Below are 19729 nucleotides of genomic sequence, written 5' to 3' on the forward strand. Positions count from 1 at the left end.
GGCGGAGGGCGGTGCCGCGGCCGGGGGATGTGGCGAGCGTGACGTGATCGTGTCCGCGTTGGAGCCGGGGCGGCCGCGGCGAGCGTGACGTGGCAGAGACCGAGCGAGGTCCCCGGTCACAGAGCACCCGCCGCCGCTGCCGGGCTCGCCTCGCGCGCGGAGAGATCCGTGCGCGTACACCGGCCGGGCCGCGCTCCCTCCTGCCCGCCTTCCCTCAGCGCTCCCCCGCCGCCGCCCAGCGCCGCCGGAGCCGCCATGGGCCTCACCATCTCCTCGCTTTTCTCGCGCCTCTTCGGCAAGAAGCAGATGCGCATCCTTATGGGTGAGGGCCAGCGCAGAGCCCGGGCCGGCTGGGGCCGCGCAGCCGAGTCCCGCCCGAGGGGGGAGGGGAGGCCGCGGGACGGGCTGCGGGTCACGGCGGGGGAATCGCCCTGTCCGGGACTGCGGGGCGCGGACACCGCGCTCTGTCCGTCCCATGGGCTGGGGGGGGTGCGCTGGGAGAGCGGAGGGGGTGAGCATCGGGCTGTATTTGCCCTTCCTTTCCCCCCGCCGTGTGCCCGTTCCCCTCCCTGCCTCGCCCGCCGCTCCCCGGTCCCGCCGGTCCCGGCGAGGCCGAGCCCCGTTCCCGCAGCTGGAACAAAGCTGGGATTGCGGCCGGGCAGGGCCGCTGTCCCCGGGCCGGGCGCCCAGCGAGCCCCGCGGCCCGGCCGTGCCCTCCTGGCCGGCACTGCGGCTCCGCGGGCTGGATGTGACAAAGCCTGGTGTGTGCAGCACAGGGGCGTGAGGACTGCCGTATAATGGCCGATTTTCGGCAGCTGTAGGGAGCTGTAGTGCTGTATCCTGGCTCTCGTGAAAGGGCGTTTCGGTACAGCCTCCGTGGGCATTAGTTTTGTGCCTCGTGTACAAACCGATAAAACCCTCTAAGCAGCTCTTGCAGTGCTTCCTTAGTTTTACTGTCTGCCCCCATAATAATTTAATTTTAATATCCATTTATTTTGAAATTATCTGTTCTCTTGATATGGACTGTGTAGGAGGTGAAGCCAGTGGCTCTTGAAGATTCTCACTTTCAGATTATAGTTCAAAAGGTCAAAGCCAGCACATACTGCATTGGTATTTCCTCCTCCGCTTCGAGTTCTTCCCTGCCTCCTTCCACCCACCTACCCACCCCTGTAAGCTTTATGTACAAACAGTTATTAGCCTCTAATTTTTCTCAGATTCTGTTACCAAATTGAATGAAATTTGGTTCATGATCGTTGACTGAAGTAGCTTGTCCTAAGGAACTGAGTAAAGTGCTCATTTGGATGTAGCCAGCAAGGAGAGTGGGCCCTAACTGTGAAACTTCCTGGCACACACCCATCCTTAGTGCTGCCTGGATATGCACAGCAGACACAGTAGTGCAGCTTTTAAAAATTATAATCTTTCAAGTTCTCCATATATTTTGTGATGATGAAGTTTGTTATTGCATACCCAGTAATTTTTATTGTATCTTAACTGTTTGAAATTAGAGACTCTCATCCATTTCAAAATAATCTGAGTCGTTTTAGTCTTCAAGACAACTTAGTACATGTGTTGGTTTCAAGGAGGTGATTTGGTTGTCTCCCTAAGAGCCAGACTCTTCATATGACTTAATGAATGAACTCAAGTCTCCAAGTGAGCTTCACTGTAGGATGCAGGATGAGACAGAGTCTGTGGTATTTGTAGTTCTGTTACTTTTTGCAAAGTACTGAAAACAGGAAAGTGATGTCATGCAGATCTAAACTGTTTGCAAGGCTCTTCATTGGTAGGAAATCAGGTTGAATTTAGGTTAGAGATGGCTTTGGAAGGTGCATTTTCTAGCAGTTGGTTCAAATGAATTTATTTTTGTATTTATTAAAAAAATTTATTTTCAGGCCTCAAAATGCAGGGCTGGATCAGGACACAGGACAGCACTGTGTTTGTTAGGTGGTATGGGAGAGTAGAACTTGGGGTATGTTGTGGTGAGAGTCTGTTATAGGACATAAACTGGATGTTTAGAAGCAGAATGTTACACTGAACATGACCTAATTTGTGTATAACTGTAACACTAAAACTGATCTCTTCATAGCATTCTACATCATCTATCAGCACTTTGAGGAGAGATGTCTGAATGAGTACTGGGATAGAATTAAAACTTTTCCTTAAGGTTATAATGTTCAGTGTATGGTTTGAAAATGGGGCTCTACAAGGCCAAACATTTAAGTTTCCATATGTAGAACACCAAATAAGAAATAACTTCATGGGGTAAAGTACTTAGGGGAAAAATGTTGTGTGAGTTGATACCAACAGACAATTAATTTATAACTTCCTTTTCACAGCTTTCTTCTTCTCTGCAGACTTGAAGATTAATTAGAATTAATTTAGCTCCTAACACAGACTTTGTTATTGAGTTCTGCAGAATTTGAGTATTTCTCATCAGGGACCATTACCAACAGCACTCACTTATTTTTTATGTTCTCAAATTCTGTTTATGATATGGATATTTAATGTTATACTGTTACTGAAACGTTGGGGTTTTTTAAAGTATACTAGTATAAGTAAGTATTTTTCTAAAATATTAAGTTACTATTTGAAAAAAATGTATGAAAAGAAGATTCATGTATTTTCTTTATAAATAGGCATAACATGAGGGAAAAGAAAGGACTGTGGGATAGGGCTGAATGTCTGAAAGTCAGATTCAGCAGCTGGGACATCAGGAGTAGAAACACTGAGTCCTGACCCTCCATGTACCTGTCTGTGAAACTCTTCTCCAGTGGTTCTTTGTCCTTGGAAAAAAGACACCCATTCATTGTGCACCTTTCAGTATCATAATTTAGTGTTCTGTGTCTGGGTGTAGCTGTGCAAGTGTTAACTGATAGAGTGACTGCTCAGGAGCTTCAAATACAAAGGTAATTATTAAATACATGGGGTGGAAAGTGGCAGATTCTTTGGAACAATCTGATGATAATAATTTAGCTGGTTTTTATTTGGGCAGTTGTTGTTTTAGACAATGGTGGTTTGCATGCTGTTGGCTTTCTGTAGTTTTTATGAAGTTTTGTGCTGTGATAAGAGAGGCAGCTTGATATTCAGCCACCAGTGCTCAGAGCAGGAAGTTGGTTAATGAAGGATGTGATGTGATCAGGGATGATTTACCCAGGGACAAGTGAACTAGAAGCTTGAGATTTAGAAAAACAACTGACTGAGAATAAAACACTCTTTAAGAGGAGTAAAGGGCTTAGAACCACAGTGATTTTAGCAGCACCTGAAAGCACTGTAGATATTTTTTCTCCAGCTAGAGGAAGAGGGTGTTTGATTCAGTTTTAGGTGAATGGTTGCAAGTACAGATCTGCATTTCCCATTGTACTTCATTGTAATCTCGGTGCTTTGCAGTACAATTGCTTAACCCCTCATTGAGTCTCTTACACTTTGGTCTTGACAATGGTCAGTCAGGCAGTAGAGTCAGTGAAGATGTAGAATTGGGAATTTACTTTGTTTGGGGATTTACGATGTGACTTTTAATCTTGGTGGAGTTTATGTTGTGGCAGTAGCTCATAGGTTTACATTTAGTGTTCCAGTGCAAATGTAAACCTGTTTATTCTTGGATTACTAAAAGCAGTAGTTACACTTCCCACCAGAAGATTAAATGTGATTTAATGCTCTGAATTTTTTTTAAATTACAGATTGGAATAAGAAATATGAATGGAGTCTATGCTTTTTATGACTTGCTTCTTTAGGCTTCATAACATTTGCAGTTTGGTCAGAAGAGAAGAGTTTTGCAAATAGGGTCATGGGGATTTGTGTAAGGTCCTTCCCTCAGTTAAGCTTCTGCCTCAAGTGTGAAGTCAGCAGAAGAAAAGACGTCCCCATACCCTGTAACTCAGCCTGCCTCGGTGCAAAGTCCAGCAGCTTAACCAAGAGTGGATTTCAGCAGAGTCTGGGCTTTGTGCTTGCACAGGCCCTGCAGCCTCCTGCCAGCACCACCGAGGTGCACCAGGCTAGAGTGGCTAACTGGGGCAATATTTTCATAATATGGCAAGTGCTTTAAAATTCTCTACTAGTTTCTAATTTCTGAACTCTGACTCATGTCTTCAAATGGATCTTGATAGCCTGTGTACATTCTTTGGATGAGATTAGCTTTTTTCTTTGTCTATATCTGTGCTGTTCGTGTAAACCTCAAATACACTCCCCCAGTTTGTGTAGACAGTTGCATCTTTCTTACATTGGTGATTTTAACAGATCTTGTCAGTGTTTATTATATTAATAACAGTAATTTTTTTGGTGGGAAGCAATAAGAGGAGAATTTTGAGTAGCAATTGTAACTCTAATTGGTTGACTAAATTATCTTATTATTAATTTACTGGAAAAAACCCCTTCCATATCCTGTTCAGGCATTATATGTACTTTAGAAGGTCTACATGTCCTACAAGTGCTTACTTGAGGTGGAGCTTTATGAAAAGGCTGTTGGGCTTCAAGCACTGTGCTGTTATAAACATTGGTTTTCAGCATAGCTGCAGTATTTGAGGGTTCTGAAGTCAGCTTAGAGGGTTTTGTGAGGTGACCTGACACTTAACTGGTGTGGGGAAAATTGTGGCATTTACAAGTTTCATGGCTTGCAAGTTCTTGTGTAATTTCTGCTGCACTGTGAGTTTTTTTGTTCGTGTTTGTGTGTGGTTTTGAAGGAAACCAACACTTAAACAATAGCAAACTCAAACCCTTTACATTTCATTTGGAGCAAGTTTAGAGTCAAGAAACTTTGGTTTTGATGGTAGATTTCCACCCCACACCCTTTCTTTTGTGCTGTCATGACACTGAGAATTAAAACAACTTTTTTTTTTTAACGTGCAGTGAGATTACCAAAGAAGCTGCATTGGCACATTTAATCTTATGCACACAATTAGAATATAGGACACTTATAGATAAGGTTTTTTAAATTAGCTTGCTGCAACAGCAGTTTGTATCTTGAGAAAAAGGAGGTTTTCCAGAGTTTGGTTTCATTCTGAATGAGCAGGTAATTTTGAATCCCCCTTTTTTTGTGATGCTGAGGAAACAGTTGTGTTATTAATAGTCAAGTCACCAAACCACTTAAAGCTCAGTACATTGCAGTTACAGAGTAGGAAGTTGAATCAGAATGCTTAAGAATGTGTGTTATCCTTATAAAATGAGGATAGCATTTGGTTTCTTGCAAAAGCATTAATTAACTCTTCTGATGGGAGGTATTTTTGCTTGGGCAAATGTTACTGACAAAAGAGACATTTTGTGCTGTGGTGTTTAGTACCTGCTGTTTATGGAGGTGCTTGTGTGTTCGGTATTGCGTTCTAAATTAAAGAATTCTATTTTGAGTTACATTTATGTGTTCCAAAATGCTTAACAATAAGCAGTTTCACAAACAGTTTTAGAAAATGACAGTGTATGCTTGCAGTGTTGGTGATATGTCTAAAAAAATGTCTTTTAGGCTTAGTTTTATTTTATTTCTGAAGTGTCCCATATTTAGCACATAGCTTACATTGAGAAACAGCAAGCTCAGGTTTTGTTTTAGAAACAGAACAGCAAATTTAAGTGCAGAAGGTCTTCTGTAATGACCAACAGTCATTAGGAGGAGACTCCTAATGGAAGCATCCTAGTGGATCTCACTGTATGGAAATGATGTTCTGATGAGCACCTACAGCCCTTTGGTGTATGTGGAGGGATGATGAGAGCTGCCTGATGTTTGTGGTTTTTTCAGTGCTACAGAAATGTTTTAGCAAAGGGAGGAGAGGCTGGAATAAGGGACTAGAAGTGTCTGTGTGTGCAGTGCCAGCTTGGGTTGTGCAGGAGTGCCTGTGAAGCTGAGCTTTGAGGAGGCTGAGTAGGGCAGGCCTTCCCCAGCTTAGTGAAGTAACAAATGTGTGATCAATTGGAAATTGTGCTGCTTGTAGTTTGCTGCCAGGCTTTTACAGTCTCCCTGATTTACACAGAAGAAACTCTCAATGTGAATGATAAAGCTTAATAAACACAAATACTAAGGAAGATTACTTAAAACTTGTGAGCCTGTAGGTTGTGAATGGAGGCATCTTATTGAGCTTGTTTTCTTCATGACTTGTTCTCTCTCAGCCCTGGGTAGAGGAGATGGGGAAAACTATACTGTGGTTTCTCAGAAATGAGTTAACAGTGTTTAAAAAGCTGTTCTCAGTAAAAACCTCCTAATACTATGCGTGTAAAATGACAAGCTTTGAAATTAGCAGGTTGTAGTTCAGTTTGTGAACTAAAGCAATTTTTCTCTTCCTTCTAGTTGGTTTGGACGCTGCTGGTAAGACAACCATTCTTTATAAACTGAAACTAGGAGAAATTGTCACCACAATTCCCACTATTGGTAAGATCACCAGTTTTTATATCTTGTTATTTTAAACCTGACAGGCCTCTGAAGAGTGCAGGGATTTGCTGTCTTTGTAGTAGAATAAGAATCAAGACGAAGATGACTGTGTGGTAGTGCCGTAACTGTGTCGGAGCAGAGAGACATCCAGGCCAGAATCCAGCTGCTGACCATGGGCAGCAGCAGTGCCCAGGAGGACAGGAACAGATCAATGGCACCACTTCCCCCAGACACCATGAGTCTCACAGTTTGGCTGAGGGATTTGCTCAGCCACTTGGATTTCAGTGATTCATGTTTTTCCCCCTTCAATCAATTTTCTTCTTGATTTATCAGTTCAGTATTGATAAGCCATTTTATACATATTTGGGAAAAGTGCAACATGGTTAGAATTATGTTTTAACACTAGAATGAACTATTTCTAATTACTGACCTCCTTCATTTTTAGGTTTTAATGTGGAGACAGTAGAATATAAAAACATTTGTTTCACAGTCTGGGATGTTGGTGGTCAAGATAAAATTAGACCTCTTTGGAGGCATTATTTCCAAAACACACAGGTAAGAGTATGGCAGTAGTTAAAGACCTACTTTGTAAAACCTCATTGTGTTTTGTAGAGTACATATGGAAAGTTGCAACTGGTTTGTTGCGAGGAACTCTTAAAATATACAGCTTTTACCATGCTAAGTGAGTGTTTTTAGTAAGCTGAGCCTCTAAAATATGGTAAAAGATCTTGTTCCCAGTTGATAAGTGCTAGCTTCACAATGAGGTGACTATTGTCAGTTTTTGGGACATGAATGTGATACCTTTGGTTGACAGGTAGTGAGGTAAGTTGCTTAATAGTATCAGAAAACTTCTGCAGTGTGCTTGTTTGGGGTTTTTTTGTGTTTAATGTAGAATTGTTTCCATGATGTTTGTGTGCAGCACGATGCAGATGATTGGTGCAGAAAAATATAGAGGTCTGGATTGACAAAAGGGACCTTGCACCACCACACTGTTGTGAATAGAGCAATATTTATTTTCAGTTCCTTATTACTGTCCTGTTACTAAATACTCCTAGAAGATACTTCTCTTTCCTTGAAGGGAATGATAAAAGCAAGGTTTTCAGCTGCAAGGTTAAGAGTAAATTGTGTAAGAGCACTTGAATAACAGCGATGCCATTAGAAGTACTGTTTGATACCAACTTTTTAAAACAAATTCAGGCATTACTTCAAAGGGTGTGGGCTTTTTCAGGTAAATATGAGATGGTGAAGCACTTGTGATTTTCAATACAGTGAGTGAAAGGGGAGGGGGAAGAGTTAGTTTATGTGATTTTGCTGCATTTTTTCCCCTAACTTTATTTTGAAGTTGAGACATAGGTAATTGTTCAGATACACATCATGCATTGTTTAAAGATAAATTTCTGTTAAATTTGTCCCCTTTCTTAGGTAAGCAATCACAATATTCAATATGAGTATTTTGGTGTTTTAAGAATAGTGCTGCACATTTACTTTTTTTTTTTCAAATCTGCTTGACTTTGTATAGGGCCTCATTTTTGTGGTAGACAGCAATGACAGAGAGAGAATCCAGGAAGCAGCAGAAGAGCTGCAGAAAATGGTAAATATCAATATCTTCTGAGGTATAATTGTTAGACTGATTTGTTCTATTTTTGAATGTTTGTCAGGTTCCCTAAGAGATTTTGGATTTTACAGTGTTAGGGAGTCTGTACAGTGTGTATTGTATTGAGGTTTTAATTCTGGGTCACACAGTGCACCGAGTTGTAGAGAGAGCCAGTAATGTGTCTGAACCTTTCATTCATGAAACCTTGATAGGAATGCAGCAGGAAAAGAGTTTTGGAAAAACAGATTGATGCTAGAGGATATTTCATCAACAAGATGCCCATAAATTTAAACTTTTTAAATTGAAAGGTGACTTCCTTAATTGCAGGAGTTCTGTTGTATACTAGTTGAATTTCACTCAATTCTTATTAGTGACTTCAGGAGTAAGAATGAAAATGTTTACAACCCTTAAATCAGTATTTAGATTTTTTTAGTGTTTGTTGAAGTAACAGACGTATTTAACTGAGGCAATTGAATAACATGCCTGTTTTTGTGTTAGCTTCAGGAGGATGAGCTGCGAGATGCAGTGCTGCTCCTGTTCGCCAACAAGCAGGACCTGCCCAATGCCATGGCAATCAGTGAAATGACAGACAAACTAGGCCTTCAGTCTCTGCGTAACAGAACTGTAAGTGCTCGGCTTCCTCACTGCTCAGCTCTTTGCTCCCTCTATTATTTATCAGAAATGTAAAGTTCCTCTAAGGGAAAGGGTAGTTTTCACTTCTTTCTGTAGAAAGATGCACACACCTACTGTTAAACTTCATAATGCATAATTCAGGTCCTTGTTCAAAATAAGTGATTTAGAAGTATAATCCAATGTGTTCATTCTCACCTTTTTCTGAAAACATACAAACACTCCAGTCTGTCCTTGAAATGCAGACATCCAGCATTTCACAAAGTATGTGATGGGATTTCCTGTTTTCTCAGTACCCTGGGAGAACAAATGCATTCTGCATTCCCACCTCCAGGAGGAAATTACATAGCTTCCAGAATATTAGATTTCATCTGCTCAAGTTTTAGAGGCACAGGTTTGCTTCCCATGAACCATCCCACCTTTTGTAATCTGTCTGTGTTGGCACACTAAGGTCCTGACCATAGAAGCTGTTTCAGAGGTCTATTCATGTAGATAACTCCATGTTCACTTCCCAAAGAGCAGTCTTTCAGAGACAAGAAGTAGTTTTCAGCATGTAAACCAAAAACAAGTTCTGTGTTTGTTTCTTGATGCCTTAAGCTATGTTGTAGCCTTTACTAGGCCAGCACTTGAATTTCCAGATAATGTCTGAACCTCCTCTACACTGCATGTACTTCTCAAAAATTTTTAAAATACCATTTGTTCAGTCTTGATTCCACTTACAGCACAAACCACTGGTATAACACACACAATTCTAAGAGCACTAAAGAGTGTCACACTGTCATAACTTAGCTTGCATTTTGTCAGTATTTAAATGGAATTTTTGTGTTCTACATTAACAGTGGTATGTCCAGGCTACCTGTGCTACGCAAGGAACTGGTCTGTATGAGGGACTTGACTGGCTGTCAAATGAACTCTCAAAACGCTAATTCCAACTGGATGACTCTTTCACCAGGGACATGTTTGATATAAGTGGTCTAGGCTTGTTACAACAAAATTAGTTTGCATCTTGGTTATTACAGTATCTGGAACTGATATTTGGGCAGGATATTACAGCGTTTCAACTTGTTTCGTTGCCAATTTATTGTTTACCGAGCTACATGTTGCAAAGGTAGCAATATGCTTGGGTAAAAATCTCCTTAACTTGGAAAAAGTGTATCTTCTGATTTTATTCCCCTTGTTAGCCTAAATGCCTGAATATAGTTATTGTGACATCTTTAAGATCTGTTTTGAATACTCTTTGAGCCCCAATAAATTAATGTTTTAATTTTTTTTCTCCCTGCTACTCTTAGTTTACTGATGCCCTGTTTCATTCCTCAGACAGTCTGCTGATTTAAAAATGTAGCATTCCGTATGTATTTATTTCTCTCCCTTGCCAAAAAGATTTCCTAATTCTGCTTGTTCCAAGCCAAGGAAATGCTCTAAAACACTATACCAATCTACTGCACTGAGGAACATTTTATTGATCCTTGGGTTCTGTCAGCCCAACTTGCCTTTGTGTGAATTGGATTTGATGGGTAGAATAGTTCTGTGCTGGTTGCGAAGAGCTCATGTTGAGGTTGTTTTTAATATTCAGCAGATTGTCTTCCTTTATATTGTATCTTTTTTTTATGTTGCATGTTGCTTTTTGGTATCAGCCTGACTATTTTTGCCCAGTGTATAATAGTTCTGCTGAAGTTTTACTGTTTGTTGGTGAACATATCTTCATAAGGAAATTTTGGAAAATTCATCAAACTCAATGGATTCGTTTCTTCATAACCCACTTGGAATTATTCCTAATAAAATGATAAAATGTATAGTTCTGTGTATTCTCTTCTTGATTCCTGAAATAGTTGAATACAAATTATCATTTATTCTTTCTCCATATACTGAGCTTTCCTGCAGCTTATATATGGACACCAGTCTCAAATTTTCACTTGTTTGGAGCTGTGTAGAGTGGGACATGGAAGGGAGGCAACCAAGTTGTATACAGTGCAGTAGAGTAGCTGTCATTGGGGCTTACATAATTCTGTAATGTCTTTTGAAGTTGTAAATCTAAAATTCTTTTCAAGATGTCCAGATATGAAAATACTAACAGTTAAAAAATTGTAATAAAACAAATTTGAACTGCCTGAAAAGCATGCATGTCTGTTTCATAGTTTTATCTACATGTCAAAACCTACATGGGTCCCAGCAGAGTCACACGTTCTGTTGGTGGCTAGCTGGGAAGGTAACCTGAGTGTTTTTACAGAGATATAGCAAATATTATAATAATGCTGATAATCAACCCCCAAAAATCATCTCTACACAACTGTGCTGGCTGATTTCATATTTCTGTCCCCTTACACCTTTGTAGTTCAAAAGGCATAAATTAATTTGTTTTGAGGCTGCTACTGATGGGTAGTTTAGAATCTATTTTACTGTTGCCTGTCTGCTATATAGAAGCAAATATGGCTCAACCTTCCCACTAAAATGTGCTGTCCTATTGATTGGATGTCTTTAGGAACCCAAAGCATGATTGTGTTGCAGTTTCAGGCTAAGTGCTTCTCATTTTCCACCCAGGTCTGGTTACCCTTGCTACAAGAAATGCCAGTGACAAGGTCTGGTAAATTCAAGCTAGTTTTGGTTCAGAACACCTTCCTGGGCAGCTTCTGCTCTAAGTGAGGTTTAAGTTCTTAGGAGGGGCTGTTACTGTGAGCACAGGTAAGCAGGGAGCATCCCAGAGGCTTTGAATGGAGTCCTTAAATGTCTTCAATGTGTAATGGAAACCCAGGAGACAGTGTAAGGTGAGAAGGGTTTTGCCTGCACCTTTAATGAATTGCTGATTACTTATTAACCAAAGCTGATATACCCATGCATTTGATCAGTAGCTGTTGGTGTGCACATTTCTAGCAATGCAGTTCCTTGAATTAAACCTTAAAAGGTACACCTTGTTCAGAAGAGACAGCTTGTCTCTAATACAAACTGGTTTTTGTAGTCCCAGTAGGTTAAAATAAACAATGCTTGTTACACAGTTAGAGGTACTCTTTAAATGAAACTGTGGATACTTAAATTAGGCCTATTACCATGAAGGAAACATTTTGCTTGGTAGAGATTTAATTATTTAAATAAGCAAGTATTCAGGTTTAGGAAAGCTCTGTTGAACCACTATTCTTTTCAGTTGCAGCATGGGTATACAAAGTTCATATTTCTGAGTCATCATGCTTGGATTTTTGTATCAGTAGGTGTAACTCTGCTATAAAATGAATAATTTCTCAAAGTCAGTAATGAAGATCTTGAGCCTCATTTAAGAGTGGTGGAGTCTGCATGACAGTTAAGGCTACAGCTTGCACTGAAAGGCAGGAAGACAATGTTGGGTATCAGTAACAATGAACAGTACAGCCCTGTTCTTCAGAGGAAGATGAAATTCCCCTGAGCACTCCATGTTTTCGTGTCTCTTAGGAGTTTAGATACTAACGTGGTTTGTCATTTCCCTATCAGAAGTCAAGTGCCTGAACTGAGCTGCTGTCCCTGAAGTTCAAAATCTTGAGCAGGCATGAGACTCCTAGAAATGTGTTCCTCATTCTCTGTAGTGACAGGAAATTCTGAGTTCCAGTAGCTGAAATGTCTCTGTATACATTACCTTCTATATTTAAACAAATGGGTAAGTTCTGCTGCACTGGGGAATTAGACAAATAATATTTGTGTACAGGAAGCTTTATTTCAGTGTGTCAGATGGTCAGCTTAACTATAAGAACAAAATACTGCATAAAGAGTGGATTTTCTTTTATTTGACCATGGTGACACAATTTATTTCTCAAATATTAAGTACATGTATGATTTTAATTTTTTAATTGCTTGCAAGAATAGCTCAGGTTGTTTAAAACATTGGTTTGGGGTTTGCCAGTAAAGAAAATTCAGAGCCCAGTTATTGTCTTAGAAATCCTTCTATAAAGGTCTGGACAAAGGCAGTTTGAGTATAATACTGTGAAACTTTGCACATCACCTTGTCCAGTATGCCTTTCCCACCCTTATTAAGAATGGAGACTTAAGAAACTACATTTCATATGCTGCCATTGGATTTGTGAATAAAGCTGAGCTGCCAAAACAGAAATGTTTAAGGCCTTTCCTCTTACTAGGTAGGAGTTGGAAGACTTGAAGCAATTTTCTTTCTATGCCAAGAATATGAGAAACAAGGCAACCACACAATTAATTTGACATGTTGAAAGCTCTGATGCCTTAGCACACTGGCTATTTTTCCCCTTGGTTTTTTCATACCATTTTCTTTATCCTTCTCTTAATCATATTTGGCATTCTTGCTTGCTTCATCATGATACATATAAGTGCTTTATTTAATGCTTGAATTATACTTTTCAAAAATAGCAATGATACAAGAGTTGTGCAAGAATTCAGGTACTGTCACAGGAGGATAAGAGACCTCTTTGTCTGGAACAGATATGGTCAGGGGAAAGAACAATAGGAGTTTCAAGCTGCCAGACCAGTCTGAAGGATCTGGCAGAACTTGGTTGATTTTGTACGTATCAAATACACAGGTAAACATTTCACAATATCCAGAGCCTAAAATGAGCCAAGTGTGCTCCCTTCAGGAGGTCAGTGTTTTGAGTGCCCTTAGTTGTGTAATGTTCTTGTGAGTGATGAGTTTGTCCACAGCAGGAGCTACTGTGGAAGAAACTTCTCCCTCCTGAGACAACAGCCAGGCAGGAGGCAGCACTGTCTCTCTTTAAGGAATCAGAGATGGGAAATTCAAATAGGAGGCAAATAGATTTTCCTTTTTCCTTGACAGGAGGTCTGGGAAAGTAGAGTAACAAAACCAACAAATCCCATCCACATTTACAGAGATGCAAAGAAAATCATACCCAGTTTTTTGTTGTGAAGGGCATGGAACTTTCCAATTGCTGGATGAGGAACAAGTACAGGTGAGTTTAGGTTTATGAAATAAAATGCAGACAAGTTGGATGGGACTTGTACAAATGTGGGATCTGGATGTGATTTAGAGAGGAAGAATTGATTGCTGGGCAAGGTCCAGTGGTGCAGGGAGAGCCAAAATGGGAGTTAAAAATCAACGTAAGTGCAGTAGGAAGCACCATCTGTTACCTTACACAGATGTAAATACAGCTTGGGGGCTCTGGGCCAAAGGGATACCTAAAGGTTTTTTTACCCCAAAAAACTCAGGTTTGTTGCACTGTGCCTTTCCTAATCTAGACCCTGGTGCTGCATTCCCATTCTTGACATGTGGCAGGTTCCTAACAGATTGCTGCTATTGGCAGTCAGCCCCTGCTGCTGCAGTTTCCTAACTGGAGGATACTGGGTCTGGAGATTCCCCAGCATCAGCTCACAGGACTGAATATCTCCTAAACATAGTACAGGATTATCTGCCATGTGCAAGGGCCTGTTCCAGTGCCGTGTTTGCCCTCACCACTTGCTTCCAGTGCAGCTTCCCTTTGCACTCCCTCTCCCTGGGCTGCAGGGAGGCAGAGGCAGCAGCCCAAGTGCCAGCAGAGCAAGCAGGAGGGAGCTGCTGTTTCTGGGAAGGGAGGCAGAGCACCAGGCAAGTCTGTCCTCTGAGCAGCTCCATCTTCTGGTTCCAGCGACAAGTTACAAGTTTTAATGTTTTCGGTTAGGAAAAAACAAAGTAACCCAGTTGTAATGGCTGGTAAGGACAAGAATGTTCTGTTGAGTTACAGGGGGAGCTCAGTTGGCCCAAGTTATACAATCTCACTTCCATCACCCTTCACAGCATAGCAATTACTATGGCAAGACACAGCACCAGCAATCCTCAGAAATATCTCACCTGAAAGTGACTTCCTGGTTTGAGTAGTGTTTAAACAGCTGAGTGAATCCCAGCTGCAGAGCACCAGAATGTAGGGGAGGTGAGCAGCTGTGCAAGAGAGAGTGCACATCAACCCAGGCAGATTTGTTTTGCCATGGAAGACACCAGTAACTAGGAAAAAACCCAAACTGACAACAGTGACAGACAATTGATAAAGGGAGTTTTATTAGGTGAAAAAGGAAGTGAATGGTTTCCAAATGCTTTTTGTTTCCCATGGATGAATGATGCAGGGCAAGAAGCTTGTTAAATGACTGAACCCACTCCAACACATTCTGTGAAGGTATGGATACACTTCCCTGCATCTGACAAAATAGGGCAAACTAGGCTATTCCTTGAAAGAAAAAATGCATGTAAAAACACTACAAATTCAGGTTGTCTTTGTATGCAAGAGAAAAACAAAATATAACCATTGTGATAAAGTTTTGCAAGTCACTTGTGTTTCTTTGTAAAGATTTAGGCACAGATAACTAATGCACCACATTGTTCTGTATCCCTCCCCATCTGAAAACAGATGATACTGATAAAAAGCTCCCTCCCATCCAAAGCTGCTTGTCCTAAACTCCAGTATCTTTTATTGCTGATGACTCAAACCAGAAGGAACATACGTTCAAAGTAGATGCTTGTTTCTTCATGTAGTCCAATTTCACAAGGTGTTAACATTATCCTCATTACCCATGTTATGTGGGCAGACAATTTGCTTCCAAATCAATTATAGCCTTGAATTTAACATGGTTGATTTTTGACAAGGTCTACTCACTGATAATTAAGAACATCATTTCAGAAGTTGGTAGGTACAAGTACATTGTTCATGCAACTTACTAGAAGTTGTGCCATAGTAATGGTAAGTGAACAAGACAATTTATGAACTTAAATTACCATTATATTAATCAAAGTGGAGTCAACTAAATCCATATAAGTTTTGGTTCTGTGTTCATTTCTGAATTAAACAGGGTTCAATTTGTAGACTGTCTTACAAATCACATTAAATTCCTTTTTTTAAACAAAATAATTTTTAATTCTTTAAAAACGCCACTAAAAAGGTATATGATAATCCAATTTTCAAAACCCTGTCTTCAATGTATTTTTCCCATTAGCATGTAAAAAAGGGGGAAATTGTCATGCAAACATTCTGAATAGTGTGACAATACTCAGTAGAGCCATTAAACAAATGAACTCTTCATTAATCATTTTGGCCTTCCTTTTAGTAGCATACAAGTCAGGGTCTAACCTCAGTTGCCCAGCAGTACATTAGATTAAATTTCTTGTTTAAAAACCCCCAAAAGCACCATGCCAGAGCTACTCTATTTCCACTTCAAGTCACATATAAGTGCTATATGATCAGAAGGATGTGAAACACTTGGCAAAGCCTGGTGGGTTGTTATTTCTTCATGACTTGGCAATGGAATAACTTGTTCCACCTCTAGAGCGTTTCTGTCAATGAAAATGTAGTCCAGACATCCATGAAAGCCACCAACATAGTTTGTGTAAGCAGGTTCTCCACAAGCACTTAGCAGTTTGAAAGGATGGCTTAGAGTCATACTGCACCTTTCTTCCTCCCCATTTGAGACCCAGTCTTCATGATCTTCAGCAATGCCACCACTGCTGATAAAACTGTAGGCTCCTGAGGAGGGTGTGCTATTAAAATCTCCACAGAATATGACTGGGATCCTGGGGTACAAGTCACAGGCTACGTGCTGGATGTGAGACATGGCCACAGCAACCTGGATCAGACGGATGTTCCCACCTAAGGACATAAAAAGTATTATTTCAAATAATGCAGAACAGCACTGGAGGTGCTCACTGGATTGCTCATTTAAGCACATATAGCTCTGAAACTGCAATCCTGAATTTTAGAATAGTTTTCATGAATTAAGAAGCCTTTAAAGTTTGTGACTATGAAAGTTTTTGAGTAACAATTTCAACTTAAACTCACCCATGCATGATCTCTGAAGCTTTAACACCCATATACAGAAATTTTCCATTTCATGGCAACCATCCTAATAATATTCCCAAAAAGGTACAGAACCAAAAGAAAACTAACTGAGCAGAAGAAGAATCTCCCCTAACAGCTTCTGGAGCCCAATCTGGTTGCCCCTCCTGGCAGTACTCTGGGAGAGCTCCACGTTCAACAGGACTGGGAAACCATAAGCACACACAAAGTTCTCTCTATTTTATAGGCTGCTTTTTGGGTGAATTGTGTGACTTGCCTTGCTTTCAGCTGGATTCTACTGACTCCTAGGCACACTAAAAAATAAATATATAAACAGACCTAGGAGTCTGGCATGCTTTCATCTAGATAAGAAGTGAGGCAGGAAACCCTCAGTTCCAGAAGAAAAGGCTATAGCTGCAAAAGAATGGTGGGAAATCTATTCTCCCAAGGTAGAGCAAAAACCTTTCCAAACCCAGCTACCCTACATGCAGGAATGTACCAAAATTACCTTTGGGGTGCCAGTATAGGTGGGTATTTGCTACACAAAGTTTCCTGGCAGGATCAGTTGTAGACTGAAGAACTGAAACCTTTAAGAGAGAAAACAGTGTTTGTTAAGTCTTAAATAGAGAGGTTATATATTTTAAAATGCACTAGTTAGCTTATGCCTCTGTGGCAATCCAGTTCAAAGAATCTGATGCTTATAACCAATAAACTCAATTTAGGAGCTGTACTGTTCAATAGTCTTCTATGTAAGGTCTGGGTATCAGCCAAAATATTACCACTATATCATTTAACAAACATTCTTTTGACTGTGTCCATTTTGGCCATATTTTTCCATAAGATATAGTTCAGGCTGTCCTATTCTGAATAAATTTGTATTCACTCTCTGCAACAGAACTGGAGCTAAATCTCCATTTTCAGCAATCAAATGTAGCATTCTATAATTGTTACACTGAATAAAATTTGGAGGTGATTTCAATTATCAAAGAAATCCCATTAGTCCTACTCAGTCCATGCGCAGGAAACTTCTACTGGTGTTTTTGCAGTTCTTGACACAGCCTTTTATCTTACACACTTGTACTTGCACACCGCTCTGTGGGAAGAGCCTCTGGCATCAGGAAGCTCACACACCTGTCCAGCCTTGTTTGTCTCCCTCCTGTCACTTGCTAAAGAGGCATTATAAAGCATACTCAACTAACTTAAAATTGATTTATAAGATCTAAGTTTTATAAAGTACATTCTGACATATAAGAGTAAGTAATGAAACACTGGCTGCCAATACCACCAGCCAGGAATCACTACCTGGCCCAGAATCTCAACAGCTGTCTTCATTCTAAAGCAAAATAATATTGCCTTTTTTTATCAAATTTGGGTAATTCCATATATGCAGTTCAGTAACATCTCAATGTTTTATTTTTGTTCCTAAGCTGATCTTTTCCTCTATTCATTACCCCAGCTAACAGAGAACAAAGTTACATGTTTCAAACTCTTAATCCCTCATCTCCATTCTACTGCCTGAGGCTCTAGAATGCTGGTCCTGCTGCATCTGGAGAGAGTGGGAGGAGAAGAAAGGGGGGGAAAACAAGGAAAAGAGAAGGCGGCATGTCCAAGCTGGTACCTGCAGCACAGAGGATCTCTGCAGCACCTTCTCCTGCACCAGGGGGTACTTGGCCAGCTGCTCACACAGCTCCTTGTGCAGCGGCTCTGAGAGCAGGGCTTCGCTGAAAGCGATGTCGTGCTGGCTGAGGAGGCTGAACTTGTCCCTGCGATAGAAAGTGGCGAGGCCCTCGTGCTGCTTCTCCTTGATCTTGAACAGCCCCTCCAGTCCAAAAGCATCCAGCGCCGGGGCCAAGCTGTCCACGAAGACAGATTTATCCACCTCTTGCAAGCAGATGAGATCGGCGCTGTAGCCCGCCAGCTCCTTCTTGAGCAGGTTCTGGCGGTAGTCGATCTCCAGGGCGTAGGGAGCGCAGTAGGGGTAGAGCACGGTGCGGGAGAACTCCGTCTGCGCGTAAGTGTCGGCCAGGATGTTGTAGGAGACGGCGCGGACGGAGCCGTGGCCGCAAACCTTCTTAGTGTAGAGGTGCCGGGCGTCGAAGGTGCAGGCGCCGGGCCCGGCCTCCACGGGGCCGCTGCTTTCCACCTCGAGGGCCGGGCCGTAGCGCTGCTCCCCGTCCCCGGGCGTGCAGCGCAGCTTCAGCCGCAGCCCCACCAGCGCGTTGGACGGCGTGAACACGCGCTCGGCCGCCGCCGTCTCCACCCAGGCCTCCCCAGCCGCCTCCCCGCCGTCCGCGGGGCGCTGCTCGCGGAACCAGCGGAACAGGCAGTGCTGCGGAGCGGCGAACTCGGCGCTCACCTTGGGGCACACGGGGAAGCCGGCGAGGAGCGAGCGCGGCAGGCGGAGCTCGGTGAGCGCGGGCGGGTTGCGCTCCACGCGGTACCGCGCGTCCCCGATGTGCAGCACGGCGCCGTCCTGCCAGGCAGCCGCGTTCGGCACCTCCTCCGCCACCGCGGCGCCGTCGCGGGAGAACAGCCGCACGGCCGGCACTGCCGGCACCGCCGCCTCGCCCTCCGCGCCGCCCTCCGCCCGCGCCTTCTTGCTCTTCTTGCCCGCCTTGCCTTGGCCCTTAGCGGCGTTGGTGGCGATGCGCGCCAGCGCCCGCCCCAGCGGCTCCTCCTGGTCGCGCTGCATGTGCCGAGCACTGCCGTCGGGCAGCACGAACCGCAGGCTCAGCTTGGGCTCGGATGGCACGCAGCGCACCACGGCGCGCTCCATGGCGGCGGGCGGGCGGCCACCACCGCCGTGCGGGGGTGCGGCGGGGGAGCCGCGGAGGCTCCGGAGGGCGGAGCGGAGCCGATGCCACATGGACCCGGCGCCGCTGCGGCTTCCGCGGGGCGCGGCCGGAACCGCCGAGCGGGGCGGGGCGAGGCCAGGCTGTCGCTGCCGTCACCGCGCGCGACGGGGGAGGGGCAACGGGCGGGGCTGCCGTCAGCGCACGGGGCAAGGGGCGGGCTCGCGGCGTCGGCAGTGAGGCAGCGCCCCCTGCCGCTGCCCCGTGCCCCGCGCCGTCGCTCCCGTGCCCTCAGCCCGCGCCCCGCCGTTAACCCGCCGGCACGGCGTGAGTCTGGCCGGCCGGAGTACCAGCGGGTTCTGCTCCTTCAGCAGCAAAACCCCCTCTGCTCGGCGCAGCTTCCTGGCCAACAGACGTTCGAGGCGTGGGCGGGTCTCCCTCATAACGCCCCGATGCTAATTGCCTGTGGATAAATCCTTTAACGTCAAAAGTTTGGATTTGTGTTCTGTTCGTGAGGAAACATTTCATGTCTGGGTTGAGACCTACGTTGAATAGTCCCTGGCAGTGAGAGCCACGCCAGGAAGGTGTCCAGAACTTCGGGAAATAGACATAAAATTCTCCCCCCCCCCGACTG

At 43.2% G+C, this 19729-nt stretch overlaps 2 protein-coding genes across 2 annotated transcripts; one reads left to right on the forward strand and one right to left on the reverse strand.

Moving 5' to 3' along the window:
- The first annotated feature begins 5 nt into the window (after positions 1–5).
- Positions 6–10360, forward strand: ARF4 (ARF GTPase 4). Its single transcript, XM_005485449.4, has 6 exons — positions 6–322; positions 6263–6343; positions 6789–6898; positions 7863–7934; positions 8436–8561; positions 9407–10360. Exons 1-6 carry the CDS (start codon positions 256–258, stop codon positions 9491–9493), a joined length of 543 nt encoding a protein of 180 aa, XP_005485506.1. The 5' UTR covers positions 6–255; the 3' UTR covers positions 9494–10360.
- Positions 10361–14516: 4156 nt separating this feature from the next.
- On the reverse strand, positions 14517–19252 carry PDE12 (phosphodiesterase 12). The gene is made up of 3 exons (XM_005485568.4): positions 17922–19252; positions 16812–16890; positions 14517–16117 (listed from the first exon to the last, which is right to left on the reverse strand). The coding sequence occupies exons 1-3, from the start codon at positions 19167–19169 to the stop codon at positions 15675–15677; spliced, it is 1770 nt and encodes a 589-aa protein (XP_005485625.3). The 5' UTR covers positions 19170–19252; the 3' UTR covers positions 14517–15674.
- Positions 19253–19729: the final 477 nt, after the last annotated feature.

Source organism: Zonotrichia albicollis, chromosome 12, assembly GCF_047830755.1.
Source record: "Zonotrichia albicollis isolate bZonAlb1 chromosome 12, bZonAlb1.hap1, whole genome shotgun sequence".
NCBI lineage: Eukaryota > Metazoa > Chordata > Aves > Passeriformes > Passerellidae > Zonotrichia > Zonotrichia albicollis.

Bases quoted from the DNA above. Each gene is read 5' to 3' on its own strand.
- ARF4 (XM_005485449.4), top strand. From the start codon at position 256: ATGGGCCTCACCATCTCCTCGCTTTTCTCGCGCCTCTTCGGCAAGAAG. The intron at 323-6,262 runs GTGAGGGCCAGC...TCTTCCTTCTAG, and splicing joins GCAGATGCGCATCCTTATGG to TTGGTTTGGACGCTGCTGGT. The intron at 8,562-9,406 runs GTAAGTGCTCGG...CTACATTAACAG, and splicing joins AGTCTCTGCGTAACAGAACT to TGGTATGTCCAGGCTACCTG.
- PDE12 (XM_005485568.4), bottom strand. From the start codon at position 19,169: ATGTGGCATCGGCTCCGCTCCGCCCTCCGGAGCCTCCGCGGCTCCCCC. The intron at 16,891-17,921 runs GTACCAGCTTGG...TCTCTCTTAAAG, and splicing joins AGAGATCCTCTGTGCTGCAG to GTTTCAGTTCTTCAGTCTAC. The intron at 16,118-16,811 runs GTAATTTTGGTA...TTATGTCCTTAG, and splicing joins CCTATACTGGCACCCCAAAG to GTGGGAACATCCGTCTGATC.